The sequence below is a fragment of the Balaenoptera ricei genome, chromosome 8 (assembly GCF_028023285.1).
Source record: "Balaenoptera ricei isolate mBalRic1 chromosome 8, mBalRic1.hap2, whole genome shotgun sequence".
NCBI lineage: Eukaryota > Metazoa > Chordata > Mammalia > Artiodactyla > Balaenopteridae > Balaenoptera > Balaenoptera ricei.
In genome coordinates, this window is record NC_082646.1 from 88,613,817 (window position 1) to 88,632,868 (window position 19,052).

General features: G+C 45.0%; 1 protein-coding gene across 1 annotated transcript; it reads right to left on the reverse strand.

Annotated features, from left to right (window-relative positions):
- Positions 1 to 8,314: 8,314 nt before the first annotated feature.
- LMO2 (LIM domain only 2) lies at positions 8,315 to 18,833 on the reverse strand. The gene is made up of 4 exons (XM_059931361.1): positions 18,579 to 18,833; positions 18,232 to 18,457; positions 13,897 to 14,112; positions 8,315 to 9,304 (listed from the first exon to the last, which is right to left on the reverse strand). Exons 1-4 carry the CDS (start codon positions 18,583 to 18,585, stop codon positions 9,085 to 9,087), a joined length of 669 nt encoding a protein of 222 aa, XP_059787344.1. The 5' UTR covers positions 18,586 to 18,833; the 3' UTR covers positions 8,315 to 9,084.
- Between the last annotated feature and the right edge of the window lie 219 nt (positions 18,834 to 19,052).

Sequence of the window (19,052 nt, forward strand, 5' to 3'; positions counted from 1 at the left end):
AAGACAATTTTACTTCTTCTTTTCCAGTCCATATGCTTTCTATTTCTTTTTTCTTGCCTTACTACACAGGTTAGAATCTTTAGTACAATGTTGAAGAGAAGTTAATGAGAGTAGGCATCCTTGAATTTTTCCCAAACCGAAATTGAAAGTATTCAGTCTTTCACATTATGTATAATTTTAATTGTGGGTTTTTCTTTATTGTATCTATATAAATACACACAACACATCCTGTTGGTTCTGTTTCTCTGGAGAACACTGACTAATATGTTGTGACTCTGGCGTGTGAAAATTCATGTGTGTGATTTAATCAATTCTGGGATATTATCAGCCATTATCTCTTCAAATATTTCTTCTCCTCAGGTCTCTCTATTCTTTTGTTTTGGAACTCCTAGTAGGTATAGGTTGAAACTTCTCATTCCAACCTCCATTTTTCTTAATCTCACCCTGGGTGATTTTCTTAACTCTGTCTATAGGCTCATGAATTCTTTGTTCAGCGATCTAAACTGTTTAACCCATTCATTGAGCTTTAAATTTCAGTTCTTTCTCTTTCTAGAAGTTTTATCTGATACCTGTTCAAATCTACCTTTTAAAAAAAAATAGACTTGTTCTTTTAATAGATTTCAATTCTTAATGTATTTAATCATTTAAAAATATATTTATTTAATATTATCCTTTAAACAGTTTTTCTATGAACTGAAGTTCTTTGGGGGTCTCTGTGTGTTGTATTTTCTGATACTTGTTCATGGAAGGAGTGTATACTTTGCATTTTACTTACTTATTTACTTAAAGCTCTTCTTGAGTGAGGCTTTAGTTTTCCGTGGAAATTCTGCATGATCTAAGTTGCAAGTATGTCCCTTCAGAGAAAGTTGATGTTTTCTTCTTCCCAGTGAGACAAGAGGAATCACTGGCCCAGTGTAGCTTTTCATTATAATTTTCTGGGCTGTGCATTTATTATAAATTCAGAATCTGTGAGCAGTAGGCCTGACGTTTTGGGTACCCAGAGGAAACTTTTGTTTGCTCTCATCCAGTATATCCAGGCAGAGATTACAAACTTCCTTGACATCTCTCTGAGACTGTGGATAGATTTTTCTTTTCCGGTCTACCCTTTCACTGTGGATGCGGCCCTTTGCCATCTCTGCTTTTATGTAGGTTTTTGCTTCCAATCTCCCACTTCACAACAATTCTCATCTCTTAATCCCTGCATGGAGCCAGATTGCAGTCGCCAGTAACTCCCCCAGGGCATCTCAGGATCAGCTTTACCCAATTCTTCCCACCTCTATTTATTTCTGGACCTAATATTTTCTATGTTTGCTTTTCCTGCAGCTCAATTTTGTGTTTAAATATCTTTGGATTGGTTTTATTCAGCATTTATAGGTGTGGTAGGTTATCCTAGGCTACCATCTTGCCCAAACTAAACGTTCTCTAGTTTAGATTCTACTACATCTTTGTGTACAGCTGGGTCTGATGCATCTTACCTTCCCTTTGTTCTGGGTGTATGCTGGGTATACTCATCATTGGGCACCTTGGTTTTGTTATAAGCCGTGGCAGGCAGGATCAGAAGATTCACATTCTAGTGGTTACCAGAGGGAGAAGGGGTGGGGAGGAGGGCAAAATGGGTAAAGGGGGTCAACTGTATGGTGACGGTTGGAAACTAAATTTTTGATGGTGAGCACATTCTAGTGTATACAGAAGTACACATGAAACATATAATGTTTTAAACCAGTTACCTCAATTTAAAAAAGAAGATTCACATTCTTTTCTAACAATACCAATTACCCAGAACCTAAGACCAACTATCTTTTTTTTCTTCAAGCACCGGGTAAGGAAGGAAATATTTGTCTATATTCAAAAGAAAATTTTCTTTTCCTTTCTTTTTTTATAAATTTATTTATTTTATTTATTTTTATTTTTGGCTGCGTTGGGTCTTTGTTGCTGTGCACAGTCTTTCTCTAGTTGTGGCATGCAGGCTTCTCGTTGCGGTGGCTTCTCTTGTTGTGGAGCACAGGCTCTAGGCACGCAGGCTTCAGTAGTTGCAGCACGCGGACTCAGTAGTTGTGGCTCGTGGGCTCTAGAGTGCAGGCTCAGTAATTGTGGCACACGGGCTTAGTTGCTCCGCAGCATGTGGGATCTTCTCGGACCAGGGCTTGACCTCGTGACCCCTGCATTGGCAGGTGGATTCTTAACCACTGTACCACCAGGGAAGCCCGAAAAATTTTCTTTTCTTAGTAGCTCATTTCCTCTGATCACACAAAGCAAGTAAAACCTTAGAGAACACGGCAAATTGTGTTGCAACAAACACCATGAAGACAATGTTTCGTCAGCAAAAACTGACACCCAAGATGTTTAAGAAGTCCCTGTTAATAATAATAACAAGAAAACAACCATTTTTTTAGTTTCACTAAGTTATTTCAGCTACCTCTGAAATACATCTTGAACCTGTCGCCTTTTCTCCATCCTCACTGCAAACACCCTCGTCCAACTTGCCGTTATTTCTCACTTGGGTTATGAAATATCCCCCATCTGGTCTCTCAATAAAAAGCATGTTTAATGACAATGGTGATAATAAAAATGCTGCTGAGAATCAGAGTTTTATTGCTGGAAAAATTGTAGGAAAACCGTAAGAGAGAGTTTATTCTCTAAGTTTGGACTGTATAATTTCAAAAATCTTTTTCAACTCTAAGACTGTATTATTCTGATCAGTGATTTTCAAACTCTCCATGGAGTAGATCCAACTTTTTTTTTTTTTAATTTTCAAACCACCATAGACTGATACTTTGGTAAAATACAATAAAAAGTGAATGACTGGAAAAATTTAAAACTTAGATTCAACAGACATAAGATTATTCCTTCAAATTGCTTTAAAAGTTTCTAAATGTGTTTTAATTATGTCTTGCCGCATAATAAAATACCTCAGAACTCAGTGACTTAAAACAATTATTTATCTTACATAATTTCTGTGGGTCAGAAATTCAGAAGCAGCTTAATTGACTGATTCTGGCTTAGGAGTCTCTCGTGAGGTTACATTCAAGGTGTGCCAGGGTTGCAGTCATCTGAAAACCTGACTGGGGCTTGAAGATCTGCTTTCAAGATGGTTTCTTCATAGGATAGGCAAGGGCTGGCTGATGGCAAGAGGCCTCATTTCCTTTTACTGCATGGACCTCCCCATAGAGCTGATGGAACACCTTTAAGGCATGGTAGCTGGTTTTCCCCAGAGCAAGTCATCCAAGAGACAGCTCGGTAGAAGCCACAGAGTCCTTTATGACCTAACATCAGACATCACACTCTATCATCTCTGCAATATCCTGTTGGTTAGACAGGCTAGCCCTATTTGATGTGGGCGGAGACTGCATAAGCATGAAGCCAGGAGGCAAGAATGTCTGGAGGCATCTTGGAGACCAGCTACTACAAATGCTTATTCCCAATTCCCACACTTCCCTGTCTGTAAACCAAAATTTGAGTAGCAAATTCCTAGAGGTAATCTGTAATACGTTCTTCATTTTGCAGGTGAGGAAACTGAGGTCTGCCTGAAGACATAACCCTAATTAGAGGCAAAATCACATTTCCAATTTCCATTTCAGGGTTCTTTCTATCACATTAGATTGCCTTTATATCTATTTTACCTACTATTTATCTAAGGGGTGGGGTGGGGGGCATTTGCCTTGAGCTGCTCATTAAGTAATGAGAATGAATCGGGTCGGGTGGAAAGGCCGTGACACACAGAAGCTGCAGCTGTGGGTTTTCTTAGGATCACCACAAAGCCGTCTTCAACGTGGCCATCAAGTAGGATAATTCCATGAGCCCAGTTCAAAAGCTTCACAATGTTACAATGGAAATTGACTTGATTTAGCTTCAAAGATTCTATTAACTCAGAGAAATGATGGTTTTCTGGGAGAATTAACACACAGCCACTGGTAGAGGACGAAAGTCACTTTAGTGCTTTGAAACTTCTTTCAACTCAATTCTTAGATCTACGTACAAAACATTATAGCTTAGATTCCTGGTCCTAAACTACACACATTTCAGAGCCAGATGATTACATCTTGATCCTAATTTCAAAGGAAATGAAGAATTTGTATCAAGCTCATTTTATAAGGTTGAGAAATAACCTGCTTCAGAAACTGGCACTAAGTGAATCCTCCTAAACACATCATTTACATTACATGTGTGTGTTTGCAAGGAACTGCTGGCTTGAGACACATGAACTTTACTTCTAAGGCTAGAAGTACATTAAAATTGTGATAAACGAATAGTAGAGTATCACTGACTTCCAAAGTATATTTTCCCTCTCTTTATCATCTCTCCTATTCTTCTCCTAATTAAATCAAAAGCTCCCAAAAAGAAAAGGTCAAGATTTCTAAAGTTTTAAAAAACTTTTTATTTGTAAACGTGTCAAACTGATAGAAAAGATGCATGAATAAAAATAGTGTACCTGTGTATCCCATACCTAGATTCACCTGTTAACATTTTTACCCATTTGCTTTGCCACTTATTCCTCCCACCCTGCCCTCTCTCTGTCTCTGTCTCTCTCTTTCTACACACACACAGCAGACACACACACACACCACACATGTAAATTTTTCTTAATTATTTGAGACTAAGTTCCATATGTCATGACCATTTTGTCCTAAATATTTCAGTGTGTATTTCCTAAAAATAGGGATAGTCTCTTATGTAACCACAGTACAGTTGTCAACCTCAATAAATTTAGCATTTGTGCAATAATTTGAACTAATCTACCCACTCATATTTCAATGTTATCAATTGCCCCAATGATATCCTCTATAGCATTTTCCCCCTCCAGTACTGGAGGGAAAGTAAAGGGCCAGGTATTGGACTTAGTTGTCAGGTCTCCTTAACCTTCTTGAATCTGGAACATTCCCACAGCCTTTCTTTATTCTTTATGACACTGACATTTTTGAAAATAGAGTCCCATCTCCTCCCTTTTTAAAAATACAATGTTCATTGTTTTGAGCTTGCCTGGTAATTTGTCTCATACTTAGATTCAGGCTATGCATTCTCAGGAGGAATCCTAAAATAGAGATGGTATGTCCCTCACAGAGAATCACATCTGGAGGCACACATGGTCCATCCGCCCCTCACTGATCACCTGGTCAGGTTGCTGTCCAATGTCTCCACTGTGTAATTACGGGTTTCCCCCTTGCAACGAATAACAATATATGGAAAGGTACTTTAAGACCACCCAAGTATCCTGCTCTTTCTTTGTTGAAATTTAGCAACTCTTGATGATTCTTGCTTGATTCTATCATTTCACTATGATAGTTGCAGAATGATGACTTGCCAACTCCCACACTCTCTTCACATTTACCTGTTGGCATTCAAGATTCTGCTGTAAACAAGAGCCCTTTCTTCTCTCCATTTATATATTATTGGTATGAACTCACGAATTCTTATTTTCCCCCCAACACTTTATAACTCATTACTATCCTTAATTATTTTGGCAGTCAAATTGCTCCAGATTTGGCCAGCCCCTTCAAGCTGGCTTCTTTGTCCTTGTGACATGCTTACATCACTTTTTTTAAAGCAGTTCCTTATTTTCTAGCATAATAAGATGTTCTAGGCCCCTGTTATACCTTCCTTGCGCCCTCCCTCCACCTCTCAGAGATTCCTGGCTTTGGATTTTGATTTGCCATTCAGTCTCAAAACTATGGAAGACCTCATCTCCCCTGTTATTTACTCACTGGCGCAGCCCCCCTCCAGCAAAGCTCACCACCTCCACCACCACCACCATGAAAACTCTGGGCTCACTTGACTACCTGCTCCACAAGGTCAAGGTCTCTGAGTCTTTGCTCTTGCCCATGTCACCTCCTTGCTGGTCCAGGGGCATTTGAAATGTCACTTCAGCTTTACTCCAGATAGCCGCCCAGGGGCCAATAGACTTGTTCCCTCATCTGTGTTTCCATAGCACTTTTGACATATCTTTATTATGGTGCTAATCTCGTATCATTGTACTTTGGTTACATTTCTGGCTAGGCTGTACTCAAATGTTTTCAAATAACCTGGGGAGAAAGGTACTCATTTTCCCTATTTTGCAGATGAGAAACCTGAGGTTCAGGGAGGTGAGCCTAAGAGAGGCAGCAGAGCACAGGGTGAGGCCTCAGTTACAGGCTACTTCTGCCCTTTATTAGCTGTAGGACCTTAGGCAGGTGACTAAGCCTGTCTGTGCTGCAGTTTCCCCGGGAGTCAACGTGGATGATAAAAAATAGAAACTGCCACATGGCGGTGTTCTGTCGCTTAAAGGAGTTGCTATTTGTACAGCCCCTAGAAGAGTGCCTGGCACGTGGTAACTGCTGTGCAAATATTTGTTAAATAATTAAGTCACATCATTGCCATTCAAATCCCAGTCTTATGATGATAAAGCTCCTAGCCACTGCTCTGTTGTGACTTTGTAGGATTCCAAGATTCCCTGAGAAGCAGTGATTCTATTAGAGACAGCAATAAAAGGAAGCTGGTTCAGGTTATAAGACATTAATAAGGTAAGAGGAAGTGAAATGTTCCACCAAACTGCTGAAGTAAGTCATGGACCGGGGAAGGGCGCAGGCGCCTGGCTCTCTGCCTCTGGGTCTTGGGCACACAGCCTGCATGTTCAGGCAAGGATGACCAGCGTAGATTGTGGGAGCTGTTCTCTCTCTTCACATGTCCTTCCTCTCAAGTCAGTTGTGGGTTAGACATTTGGGCCCCTGGGGTGACTTACCACAGAGACTCTGCCTATGCATTCACAATTCTGCAGAATGGTGCCATGGACAAATGGAAAGCGTTAATTATCACTTTGTTGAGGATAGCAAAGGTATTGGCGGAGTTCTTGAATCTTATGTGTGTTGTACTGTCATGGGGATTAAGAATAAAGTTTACATTTCAAAAGCAAGAACTATTTTTATTTTGACCTAATACTGCACATAGGATCATTCATATAACTAAAATCTATTATTATTATTATTATTAATGTCAGTATGGTTAAAAATGGTGGATTGAATTGTGATTGATCTGGTAGATGACAACTGCTAGTTGAGTGGCAAAATTATGTAAAGGTTTTCAGCTTAGGGACCAGGGGTAGACAGTGTTGGTCTACATGCGGAAAAGTTACTCAGTGATTAACCATTGTGTCAAATACTAACTATTAACAACTTAGAGCAGATGATCTACCAAACTGGGGGATGTTTCAGAACATTCTTATGCTTCAGCTTGAGTCAGAATCATCTTTAGGGCTTGTTAAAACACAGATTGCTGAACCCCATTCCCAGCATTTCTGACTCACTCTGTCTGGGATGGAGCCCATGAATCTCCACTTTTAATAAGTTCTCAAGTGATGCTGATATTGCTGGTTTATGGACCACAATCGGAGAGCCACTCCCCTTTGTTGATTTAGAACAAATATCCCCTCACTGGAAGTCCCTTATTACCAACACCTAGTTGAAATTCAGTATAACTAGATTTGTTTTATATAGGCCACCCTAAGCAGTCAAACTTCGCAACCACTTCTAGCATTTTACAGACCAAGAGAGCCATCACTTAATTATTTCTCCAGAAGAAGAAAAAAACCAAGCAAACCCTAGTGATGAACTTTTTAAAAGAATATCACAGTTAATTAATTGTAGCACTAGATGCATGTTTCTGATGTCTTGATAATTAAACACATTAAGACTTCTTGGTACTTGCCAATATTTTTATGTTAACAATTGAAATACATCTCCCGTTAGTCTTTCATTGGGACATTCTTGAACTAGTGAGCTGAGAGGTGATGACCAGCAGGTGGCGCTCTGAGCCAGTTCATGGCTGCCTGGACGCGGTGAAAGGCAAACGCACAGACAAGGTGCCTGCTTTAAATCCTCAAAGTAAGGTTCTCTTAACCACTTGTCATAAAATACCCTGAGACACACGTCTTGGAAAATCGAAGTGTCAAGCTCAGCATCTTTGCCACATTTCAAACTAGGTAATTACCTTCTCTCCCAAGGGAATCTGTTTTATGTATTTGTGTCCTTCCTAGGTTACAGGTTTCCCAAAGGCAAAGATCTTGCCTTCTGTTCGCTCTATACAATGCTGAAGTGACATGCAGGTTTTACAATAGCAATCTAATTATTCTACATCCCTCTGAGCTACATGATGACCCGTTAGATACTAATTGCTAGTAATATAGAAACATGCCTGCCTCATATAAATCCTAGCCGTAAACTTGTTTTTATTTGACCTAAAAGTAAATTGCTTATTTACTTCTCCTTTACAGTATAAAAAGCCATTTTTTTCCTGCCATCCCAAATTGTAAGTCATTACCAGGTAAACAACACTGCGTTTTAGTCAGTCATTTTTATTGTCCTCAGAGTTTTTTTAAACTACACACAACAAATACTTTGATATAATCTAAGATAATAAAATAGGTGAACAACTTTTTTTTTTAGATTTACATTTGTATAGAAACAATCTGTGGAACTCCTCACTTCAAAACTAAGGTGTCTAAAAACAGTGATTCATCAGCATTGCTTTAAAGAATTGTTTGGTTAAAAGTTGCAGTTTTCATTCTCAACTGAAATGTTGTCTCCATGCAGTGTCCCTTGGGTCCAAAGCTTAAGGCCTTGGGAAGGTGGCCAAGAAGAAAAGGATGGCCACTCTTCTCCCTGTCTTTCCCTTGTGTGGAGGACAGTGGTTGGACAGGGTTCTCATAAAAGCCAGGAAGAAAAGAAATCAATTGCACATCTCTAGTTTTCAAGGGTTAAAGACATAACAAGTCTGGGCAGAACAAGTCCCCATCTGTAGATGGGAAGTTCCATCATGACGGCACAGAAGCCCCCAACACTCTCTCCCTCGCTAATCATGTCAGTTATTACCCATAGGCTGTGGCCATTGTCCATAAGTTCTCCCTCAAGGCCAGTCATTTTGTCACGTTTAAGTTTTGCCCCCTTGCCTTATGTCACTTGGATGCTGTGTATTGGTTCTTGGTGTCCAATTAGGGCCTTTCATCCCCTAAGAAATGTCTCAGCCCACCCTCAAATCCCCCAAATGCCTAAGAGTGAAAACCCCACGGAGACAGTGACTTCAGTGAAACACCTCTCCAGAGATGCTGGGGCATCTGGCCTATATCATCCCATTGACCTTAGTCCACTCATAGATGTCCTGTTCACACACTATATCGGAGTTGATGAGGAGGTATCTGTCACCCACACAGAAGTGCTTCTGACAGGCGGCACATTTGAAACATTCCAGGTGATACACTTTGTCCCTCACCCGCATCGTCATCTCGTAGGCACGGATCCGCCTGTCACAAGAGGCGCAGAGGCCGTCCTGGCCAAAGAGCCTGGGGAGAAAACAGAGAGAAGAGCTAAAGAGACAGTGGCACAGATAATACTGGAAGAAAGGGCCTGAGGATGGGTTCCATGCTGTAGGCTGGATTCCCAAGACGTCGGGAAGCAAGGAAGAGCTGGGTCCAGACTGATGGCTTTCCTAGAAGGAAGTGGGTCCTCCGGGGTGAGACTGTATCTGTGGCATTTGTGTTTGGCATAACTCATCCCTTTTCTGAGCTCCCTCCCTGCCTGCTGCCACCACCCTCCACGCCTCCAGGTTGCCCCGGGCCCCACCTCTGTGGAGAAGACTCTCAGTGATTTCAGAGGTTAGGCATGGATTGTGTGTCTCTTCCCAGGGGAACTTTCATTTTAGAAGAGGAGCAGGAGTAAACCCCAGGGGCCCCTTTAAGAGGAAACTGACCAGGAATGCAACGAAATGGGCATCTTTCTGAGGCTCCCAAATTCTATCACATCAACAGCCACTAATTCCACCCACGGGGAGGGTTGGTCTTGAATTCCTTCAAAGGTACCAAGGCCACCTCCACATGATTGTTCGCTGGGACCCCAGCTTCTGGGAGACAGAGGGAGTTCAACCGAAAACACGTGGTGTAGTTAATCGTGCCCCGGAGATCTGGAGGGTGAGCACCATCTCTCCACATAGAATGGAAGATCTTAACTTGAGATCCTCGCTGCCCCAGTGGCATGAGTCTCTGGAGAAACTTCTCTTCTGACATTGAAATCAAGACTCTCCTAAGTCTCAGTTGACTGGTTACTTATATTAAGCAATATGTAGTGCCAAAGAGGGAGATGCAATATGGTGGAGCCTAGTGCAGTGGTTCTCAAAGTGTGGTCCTGGGACCAGCCGTATCTGCATCACCTGGGAACTTGTTAGAAATGTTCACTCAGGCCCTCATGATTGAGATGCTCTGTGGGTGAGGCCCAGCCATCTGTGTGGTCCTGAGCGCGGCCAGGTGATTCTGATGCAGGAAGTTTGAGAATCAGCCCGCAAGAGAGGGATAACACAAGCATGGGAATCAGAAGACTTGGGTTCAGCCAGGACTGGCCCTGAGTACCTGAGTGACCCTGGTGAGACCTCTGATTCCTCTGAGCTTGGCAGTGATCATAGCGTGCCCCGCACCCGGCTGTTAAAGGATGGACGCAGCATGTCAAAGCACCAGCGTTCAAGGGCAAAGCCAACGCTGGCTGGGTTTTAACACATCTTGGGGGTATTCCAACAGGGCCAGTCTTGCTGCCAGAAGTCATTTTCCCACACGCCTGATTACATGGCATGTCAGCAGGTCCTTTCCACGGAAAACCTTCAGGGCAGGTTTAGGTGAATGCCTGTTCTTCTCGGAAGTTCTTATTAACTTCAGAATAGCAGAGAATCAACTGGTACGTTCTGAGAGATTCTAGGGGAGATGAGGGCAGTTGACAAATTTTGAAACACATGAACAAAATTAATGGAACCGGGAAGATGTGGTCTGTGGGTAGAGAACTCATGGTTACAGCCAGGCCAGCTAATTTCCCTCCGAATCCCGCTTTCCATTTGAAGAGCTCTGAGTGTTTTCAAGGCACCGCCTGGGAGCAAACTCATTACTGGGGGAGAACATTTTATTCCAAGGCAGCAGATGGTGGAGCTGTAGGGAACTGCCACCCTGGAGGTCACAGAGTGGAAAGACAGTTCTGATTTCCTGATTGTTCAGTAAGTTGAGTTTGGGCCCAAGTGACTTACAAAACAGTGTGCGTGGAATGAAGCCAACCACCTGGGGTGTGTGACCCTTACGGAAGGAGAGCGTTTATTAAAGGGAAGTTGGGGGTAAATTACAACACACGTCAGGCAGCTAATGAAGGGAAGGATGAAGGACTTGTATTTGGGAGACAAGTTCAGGTCCCAGCATCACCTCTAACTAGCCGGGTGCCCCGGAGCCAATGACATCCTCTGCCCTGGCTTCTGTGTCTTAAGCTGTAACGCAAGAGAACTGGAAGAGAAGGCCTCTGAAGGCCCTTACAAGCTCTGGTTTGCTGGGACTTCACTAATAGTGAAAATAAGCCAGGACTTGACATCTAACTTGAGCGTTCACCTCTGGCACCAAGAATTGGTGCCTTAGGCTGGATATCCCAGAAATAGACCCTGAGACCAGGATTTCTTAAGGATGTGTCATCAGGGGAAACAGGTAAGGTGGCAAGGGAAGCCGGACAGAAGGGGTGCAAGGCAAGCAAAGTTGCACGCTCGGGCCAAGTCCCTCAGAGGGGAGCTTCAGCCTGACTGCACGAGGACTCTGGGGTGTAAGTTATGTCTCCAGGCGGCCCTGGCTCCCAGCAAGATTGCAGGACTTTGGTCTCCGGCAGTGCCAGCCACCGGGCCAGGTCTGTTGGGCATGGGGGGTGGGCAGTGGGCACACTTCTGGCTTTAACAGACACAGGTGCTGGCTGTTGAAAGTAAAACACTTAGGGGTGGGGAGGCACTGCACACCAAAATTGGTAAAAAGCGATCCGAGGGGATCTGGGCTGGGCACTGATATTAACAGCTACTCTTCGGTTCCCAAGAAAACAGCATAATAGCACAGGGTTTATTTAGGTTCTGCATGGGGGTCTCATGAATATTTGAGGCTAAATGTCTGAAAGGGGCTGTAACAGGCAAGTCAAACATTGGAAACCCTCAGGGGGAGAAGTTCTCCTGGGGCAGGGGTGGGTGGGCAGGGGGAGAAGGACTGAACCCCATCATAGAACCCATTTCCTCACTCCTCCAACTTGCCTTTTGCAAAGACACTGCCAGATATGTTAAGAATGCAAGCAAACAAGTCCATGGCTAAAGGGCCATGCCTGCAGCAAGAAATGATTTTTCTCCTCTGTCAAGAGGTGTCATGTCTGAAGCTTCCTCCTGCCCATTTTAATGACAATAATATAAATATGAAAGGATGGCTGGAAACGCTTGCACTAACACAGAGTTAATTAACATGTTGCCTAGGAATGTAGCAGGGAGAAGAATTATTTCATGTCACCAAGACACAAGTTAATTAACACTGGGTTCTCCCAGACTATTTTTTTTCTCTCCTTTTTAAAAATGCAAGAGATTAACAAGCCCAGGCAGCACAGGGTTTATTCTTGAATGTTATATAAAAACCGCAGAGATAGGGAGAAGCCCAGGCTCTTTTGACCTTACTCTATCTGTACTTCATTTAATAAGATTCAAATGATTTGACAGGGATGTAGTCAGGGGGCCCAATGGGAATCATTTACCCGTCTGCTTTCTGCACTGTCTTGGCAAACTGATAGCGAGCAGAATCAGGTCTCTATTTATCCCAGTTCTGTTTTCTTGTTACTTAATAAAAAATTGACCAAAATTAAAATCATGATCCTTGGAAACCTGACTTCTTTTCTCTGAACCACCAAATTTGCAAGGACTTAATCAGGAAATTTGGGGGGCGGGAAGCTTCCTCTGTCAGTCTCTGGGTGAACAGATAAGCTTCCTTCACCATGGAACTGCCTGCATTTTTTTTTTTAAATGTAAAATGCTCTGAGGGCAGGTTTGGGAGGAAGAGCTGGCCTGGCAGCCAAGGGCACTGGAGTCTAAACAAGCTTCCTTGGTTTGGGTGGTTCTAATGTATTAGGGCTGCATGCTCCACAGACCCTCTGCCACAGGAAGATGGCAAAAAATCTGACAGCTACACAGTTAAGCAGATTTGACAGCAGAGGGCACAGAGTTACCTCTGCAGCAGCTAATATGAAACTGGAAATGCTAGAACATTCCGGGCAAAGGCACTCATTTGAGTGCTGGAAAATTCACATAGCCAAACTTATGACCCAGAGCATCCAAGATGTCCTCAGTGCCTGTCTCACTGGGTGTTCTAGAGTTCCTATTTTGCCTTTCCATTCTTCCATTTCTTTGTTCATTAGATCGGAAAAGACTCTAATGATAAATGTCATGAGCAGCTAACATCTATTTGATCCTCATACACACGCACCAAGCCAAGCACTTTACATGTATCACCCCATCTAATTCCCACCCCTTCTTGGAAGTAGGTATCGCTGTTATCCCCATTTTACAGATGAGGAAATCGAGGCTTAGGAAGGTTACGTGACTTGTCCAAGGTCACAGAGCTAGAAAGCAGTGGTGCCGGGGCTCAAACCTACAGCTGACTTCAGGGCCTTCCGTCAAATCCTTGGAGTGCCATGGCGAGATCATCCTTTCTATTTTTAAATTTCTCATCACATAATATTGGAATCTTACAAAAGAATATTTAGAACCTATAGGTATATTTTGAAGCATTAAATGAGCTCCTAGGAGCCCACACTCAAACTTAGAAACAACAAAGCTCCCAGTTCCTTTGGCACGCCCTGTGCCTTCCTCCCCAACCTTCTCCCCTTTTCGGCCCCACAGAGGGAACCGCTATTCTGAATTTTGTGTTCATCACTCTCTTGCCTTTAAAATATTAGAATTTGACCATGTAGGAATGTATCCCTGAGAACATGCTTCTCGAACAGGAAGAAACGCCGACTGCTTCCCTGCATCGGGCAGCTGAGACCCAGCCTGACCTCGCTGGGGCAAGAGGCAGGCACTGGGGGAGACAGACCCACAGCCCCAGGAGGGCAGCGAGGACAGTACCTGAGATAGTCTCTGCGGCAGAGCTTCCTGCCCAGCTTGTAGTAGAGGCGCCGGCCCACCTCGCCCAGCCGGCACCCGCAGAGGTCACAGCTGAGGCAGTCCTCGTGCCAGTACTGGTCGATGGCCTTCAGGAAGTAGCGGTCCCCGATGTTCTGCTGGCAGCCTCCACATGTCAGCAGGGATGGGGGGATCTGCAGCACCTCATCCACTGGCTCCCTGGAAAGAAGGCCAAGCATTAGGGATGACCTCATCTTGGGGAGACAAGCACGGGGGAGGGGTCAGGAGTCATGCTGTGCCCAACAGGAAACCTCATTCAATTGCCTGTAGGTGACATAGGAGAAAGGAGGGGACAACATATACCTAGGGCAGACTGCAGAGAGACCCTGCCAGCCTTGGGTTAGGACAGGAGAGAGCTAGACCCTACATCCTAGATCCCGGAAGAAGCAAGTGCTGGGCACCAAGAGGCACCAAGGCAACTGCAGGTGGTACTGCACCCCTACCCACAGTCCAGCCCCACTTTCTCGGCACCTGTGGTCTCTCTTCTTTATCTCACTCACCCCTCCTACTCCATCTCCACACCTCTCCTCTTTCCTCCTCACATACCCAGGACCCAAGGGCACTGCCCAAACCCAGAGGAGGCACCCAGGACTATAGGAGTTGCTTGCTGCCAAGACAGTGACTTCCTAGAGGGCTAAGAAACTGCAAATTCCCTTTTGAATCTCCGTGCCATCCTGCCTCAAACCCTTCCCAACTGCACAAAAGCAGAGGTGAGGAAGGAAGAAAGAAGAAAGGGACCCCAAGTTATTTTAGGTTGCTTTCTCTTTCCAAGATAAAAATTCCATCAGGATATAATAGAAATTCTCATTATTATTATCTTTTAATAGAAATTCCACATCCCATCCTTCTTACTGAATGAATCCTTGGAGAAAAATCTCAGGTGTTAATTAAGGCCACTGTTAAACTTATAAAGGACATCAAACAGAACTTTCTGCACGTGAACATTTTTACAGCAGCAAAACTGATTTGGATGAAGTTGATTTAGGAAAGAAAATGGGGAGAGGGGCAATAATTATTTTCGAGAGAGTGGAAGGCAATTAAACAGACTCTGAAATCTCCATCCAGGCAATTGTTAGGAGTGAGCTTGTGATGTGTGTTCTTTCACTGCAATGTCATACAGTGTCTCCAATTCACTTTGCTTAACTGGAATCTGAATACTTCTGTTTTACATTTTAAAAGAAATAACATAATTTGCCAAAAGAAAATAAAGGGAGTGGGAGAAATGATTCTCTCACCAGATGGGACAGAGGAAAAGCAGAATACCTGTTGATCTGTGACAATTAACAAGTGCTTTCTTGAACCTCACTCAAACACAAATCTATTTTTCAAAAATCTATTACGTTTTGAAAAATGGAACTGCCTCCAACTGTGAAATTCCCAAAGGGAGTTTCCCCCTCGGTACTTTGAGGGTATAAATCTGTGTCTCCTATTTCCAGCTGACGCTAACTTACCAGGTGACCTTGTGTCCTGATTGGCCTGTGCCCACAGCACTCAGCGTCCTTTACACCTAGGGGTGACAAGGCTCAGGGAATCAGTGTTGATAACACACTCTGACAGCTTCAGGTGACTCTGTCTGTAATGCGCATACCTCCCTGTGAATATTTAGGGCTACTGAAACCGAGCCCACACTTTGTAGATCAAGTATGAGGGTCCTTTGTGAGATGATCTCCTTTTAGAACAGGGAAATGTAAAACCCAAACCAGTTTTCTCCTAAAAACTCAAGACTTTGAATAGTTTTAAGAATTCACTGAAGCCTGGCTTGCTTTCCTTTGTTTCCACGGGTTATACATAAAGACTTCCATTCTCCCTCCTGAAAAATAAAACACCAGCATTTTCACATGCATCACCTCAGAATCGCATCTCTTCCCTTTCCACAGCCCATGGTCTTACTTCAGGCTTTCAGAAACACTCATGGAACCTCAACACTGCTGGATGCCCTGATGCTAAGCCTGCCAACCAACTGTGAAAGAAGAGAATTTGCACTTAGCTGGTGCAAAACTGCCTGGAATTAAAATGAACTGCTCTTGTTACCCACAGGGAGGCGGTAGGGGCCACTGGTGGCACAGTAGAGGAAATCTCTGTGTCTGAATTCTGGCTGTCTTTCTGTCTAAATGTTTCATTTGCATATGCCTTGGCAAATTTCTGTGTGTAATTTGGAGGTGCTGATCAGACTGACCTCAGCTGCACTGACCCAAGTACGTACACAATGAAGCTTCTGGTAGGATAGTGGTCCGCAGTAGAAATGGTAAGCAAAAGAGCTATTGTGATGGCCTGAGATGAGATAGGAAAGGATAGGATAAGATATTGGCTCTATCTTTCTATAATTAATGATAATATCACATTATCTTTGGTGGATGTTCCAAGACAGTAACTGAGTGGGATTCACTCTCTAATATTTTATATTCTCCTAGAGCTTATCTGAATATTACACCTAAACACACTTCGGCCTGGATTTCTGGGATAATTTCTCAACAATTTCCAAGAGAGATAGGGAAAAAATGTGCTGCAGTAATTTCTCAGCTAGCTGTTCCATCTCCAATTAGAGCTTGTCTGCATTGGGCAAATAGTGGTGCAAAGGATGGAGAAGAACACCCTTCAGTAGGTGCCTGCTGTGTTATGAGGTAAAGATGTTTCAATTTTCCAATCTCAGTGAAAAAGCACAAACTTTGAAAAGAGAACACTTCCTTCAGGGAACTGAAACCTCCAGATTTATCTTCTAATAAAAGGCTTAGTGACTGAGTTCTGCTGATCGAAAAAGCATTAGGCGCCTTTCAAAGGTAATTCATCCAATTCACTCTCTTATTGTATTACTATGGTCTTGCCCAGGCTCTGAAAACTCAGGGCTAAGTTGTAATTCTCGGTTTGTTAAAAAAAAAAAAAAAAAAAAAAAAAGAGCAAACCACCCTTTAAACCCAGTGTTTTCGTAGATATATACTTTTAAAAAGGAATGTTATCTTTCTCCTGAGAATTTAAGGAAGCTGGGTTTTTGTTAGAACAAACAAGACTCCTTATAGAACTGGCATCTGAACCTTCAAGATTGAATAGTGATGTTTATATTCTCACTAGATCATGGTACTTCCTGTGTTTTATGAAAACACGCTGAGCTTTTATGCTGGTAACTGAGGGTAAAACCCAGGTATATAAACACCATAGGAGACTGAAATTGGGAGGAGGAGGTACTTCAATCAGGAAAGCACAATTCTTTTAAAGCAGGAAAAGAAAAGAAAACAAAACAAAACAAATGCCTCTTAAAAGCACAAATGGACAAGTCATTAACCAGCTCCTTTGGTCTGTGTAACAAATCCCTTCAAAGGATTAGATGGGGACTTCAAAGGAATAAATGTTCTCAAAACCAGACAGCTAATGAATCTTAAAAGGGCATTTGCGCTGACGGCTAAATGATATCTTAAAACAACCCTTTCTCCCCGTCTTAACACTAAGGAATGGGCTGGAGGTAAACATTGGGAAGAGGGGATACTTCAAACCAGTCAGAGCCTCAGAAAACAAATGCAGTTCATTAGAGCTCCGGTTCCCAGACTCCAAACCCTTTGAGACTGTGATAAAAGCCGTGAGACTCCGCTCCCCAGAAAAATTCACCTATACGCAAAATGGTGCACTAACTTTCGAGGTTCAAAGGTCCCCATCGGTGGACCCCGAGGGGAGAGGCGGGGACGTGTATCCAGATTAACTCCGTGTTTAGCTGCTCTAAAGTCTCTGGAGGCCTGAGTGAGCTCCGAGGTGAATTCTCGCACCTCCTCACCCGCCGGTCCCTGGCGCTGCGGGCAGCCGCTCCACCTGCGGACCGGGAAGGGGGCCGTCGGGGACTCGGGAGGCCTCCACTTGTAATGTCCCCCTTTCCAGGACCAAATGGACAAAGAGAAAGGGGACCAAGAAGGAACGAGAGGGGAGAAAGGAGCAGAATCGAGTCCTGAAGGCTCTCGGGATCGCACCTGCGCGCCTCCGACCTCCCCCTCTGCCTGCTCCGGTGTAAACTTTCTGGCCCGCAGTGGCTTTGGGGAGCGTCCCAGGTAGCCGGGAGGGGCCCGCAGCGGCGCCGGGTCGACCCCCTCTTCCTGCCGCCCGCCGCCCGCCGCCCAGCCCCTCTCCCAGTGTCCCCGGAGTCACCCGATAGTATGCGGGAGCCCCGCGCAAGGCAGAGGGAACCAAGGGCACGCTGCGGGCGCGCACCTGGAGCCTTCTCGCCGGCCGCCCGCGCCACCCTGCCGCCTCGGGGCGCGAGGCCGTGGACATCGTGGGTGGCAGGGGCGCCGCACTTACTCAGACGGGTCCAGGCTCTTCCTCTCGATGGCCGAGGACATTGGGGAGGGAGGTGGTGTGCCAGGCGGCGGGGGCGCTCCCTTTGTGGCGCGGGGCTGGCCGGCTACCGGGGCTCGGACCCCCTCGGATGCTCGCGCGCCGCCGCCTCCGCTCCTGCGCCTCCTCTTGCTTCGGCGCTCTGGCGGCGAGCTCGCCCCTCCGCGCTCAAGGACAGTCACCGCGCTCCCTTCAAACGCCAAAGAGAGAGAGCGAATCACCGGGCTGCCGCGCGCCGCGGCCGAGGCGGGGACAGGGGCGCGCAGCCTGCCCCGGGCGGCTGCAGCTGCCGCTGCTGCTCAGGACTTAACCTTCCATCCCGGTCCCGCCGCCGCCGCCCGGTCCGGCTCGGCTCGCGCGCTGTCGCCGGCTCCGCGCCGCCCACGGCACTAGTGCGCGACCGTCCGGCCGCCCCTCGCCCCTTCGGCCCGGGTCGCGGCGCGCAGCTAGCCGCCGAGGGCAGGGAGGGGGCGGCGGCCTGGGGGCCGGGAGGGGACTGCGCCTCTCTTCCCCGGCTCCCTCCTCTCTCGGGAAGGTCTATTTTCGCTCAGCTTCCCTCTGTCTCTGGTTTCATTTCCTTTTTCCTGATCACGATTCAAATACAATAGAAGGAAATCACATTTAAAGAGACAGCTGCCCGGTACCCCCCCCCCCCACTTCTTTTTTCTTCTTCTTCTTCTTCTTTTTTTTTTTTTTTTTAACGGGGCTCCTGGGGATTAGCGATACAAACAGCAGCAGCAGCCGGCGCAGCCGCCGCCGCCGCAGCAGGACTGAGTTGGCTTCTT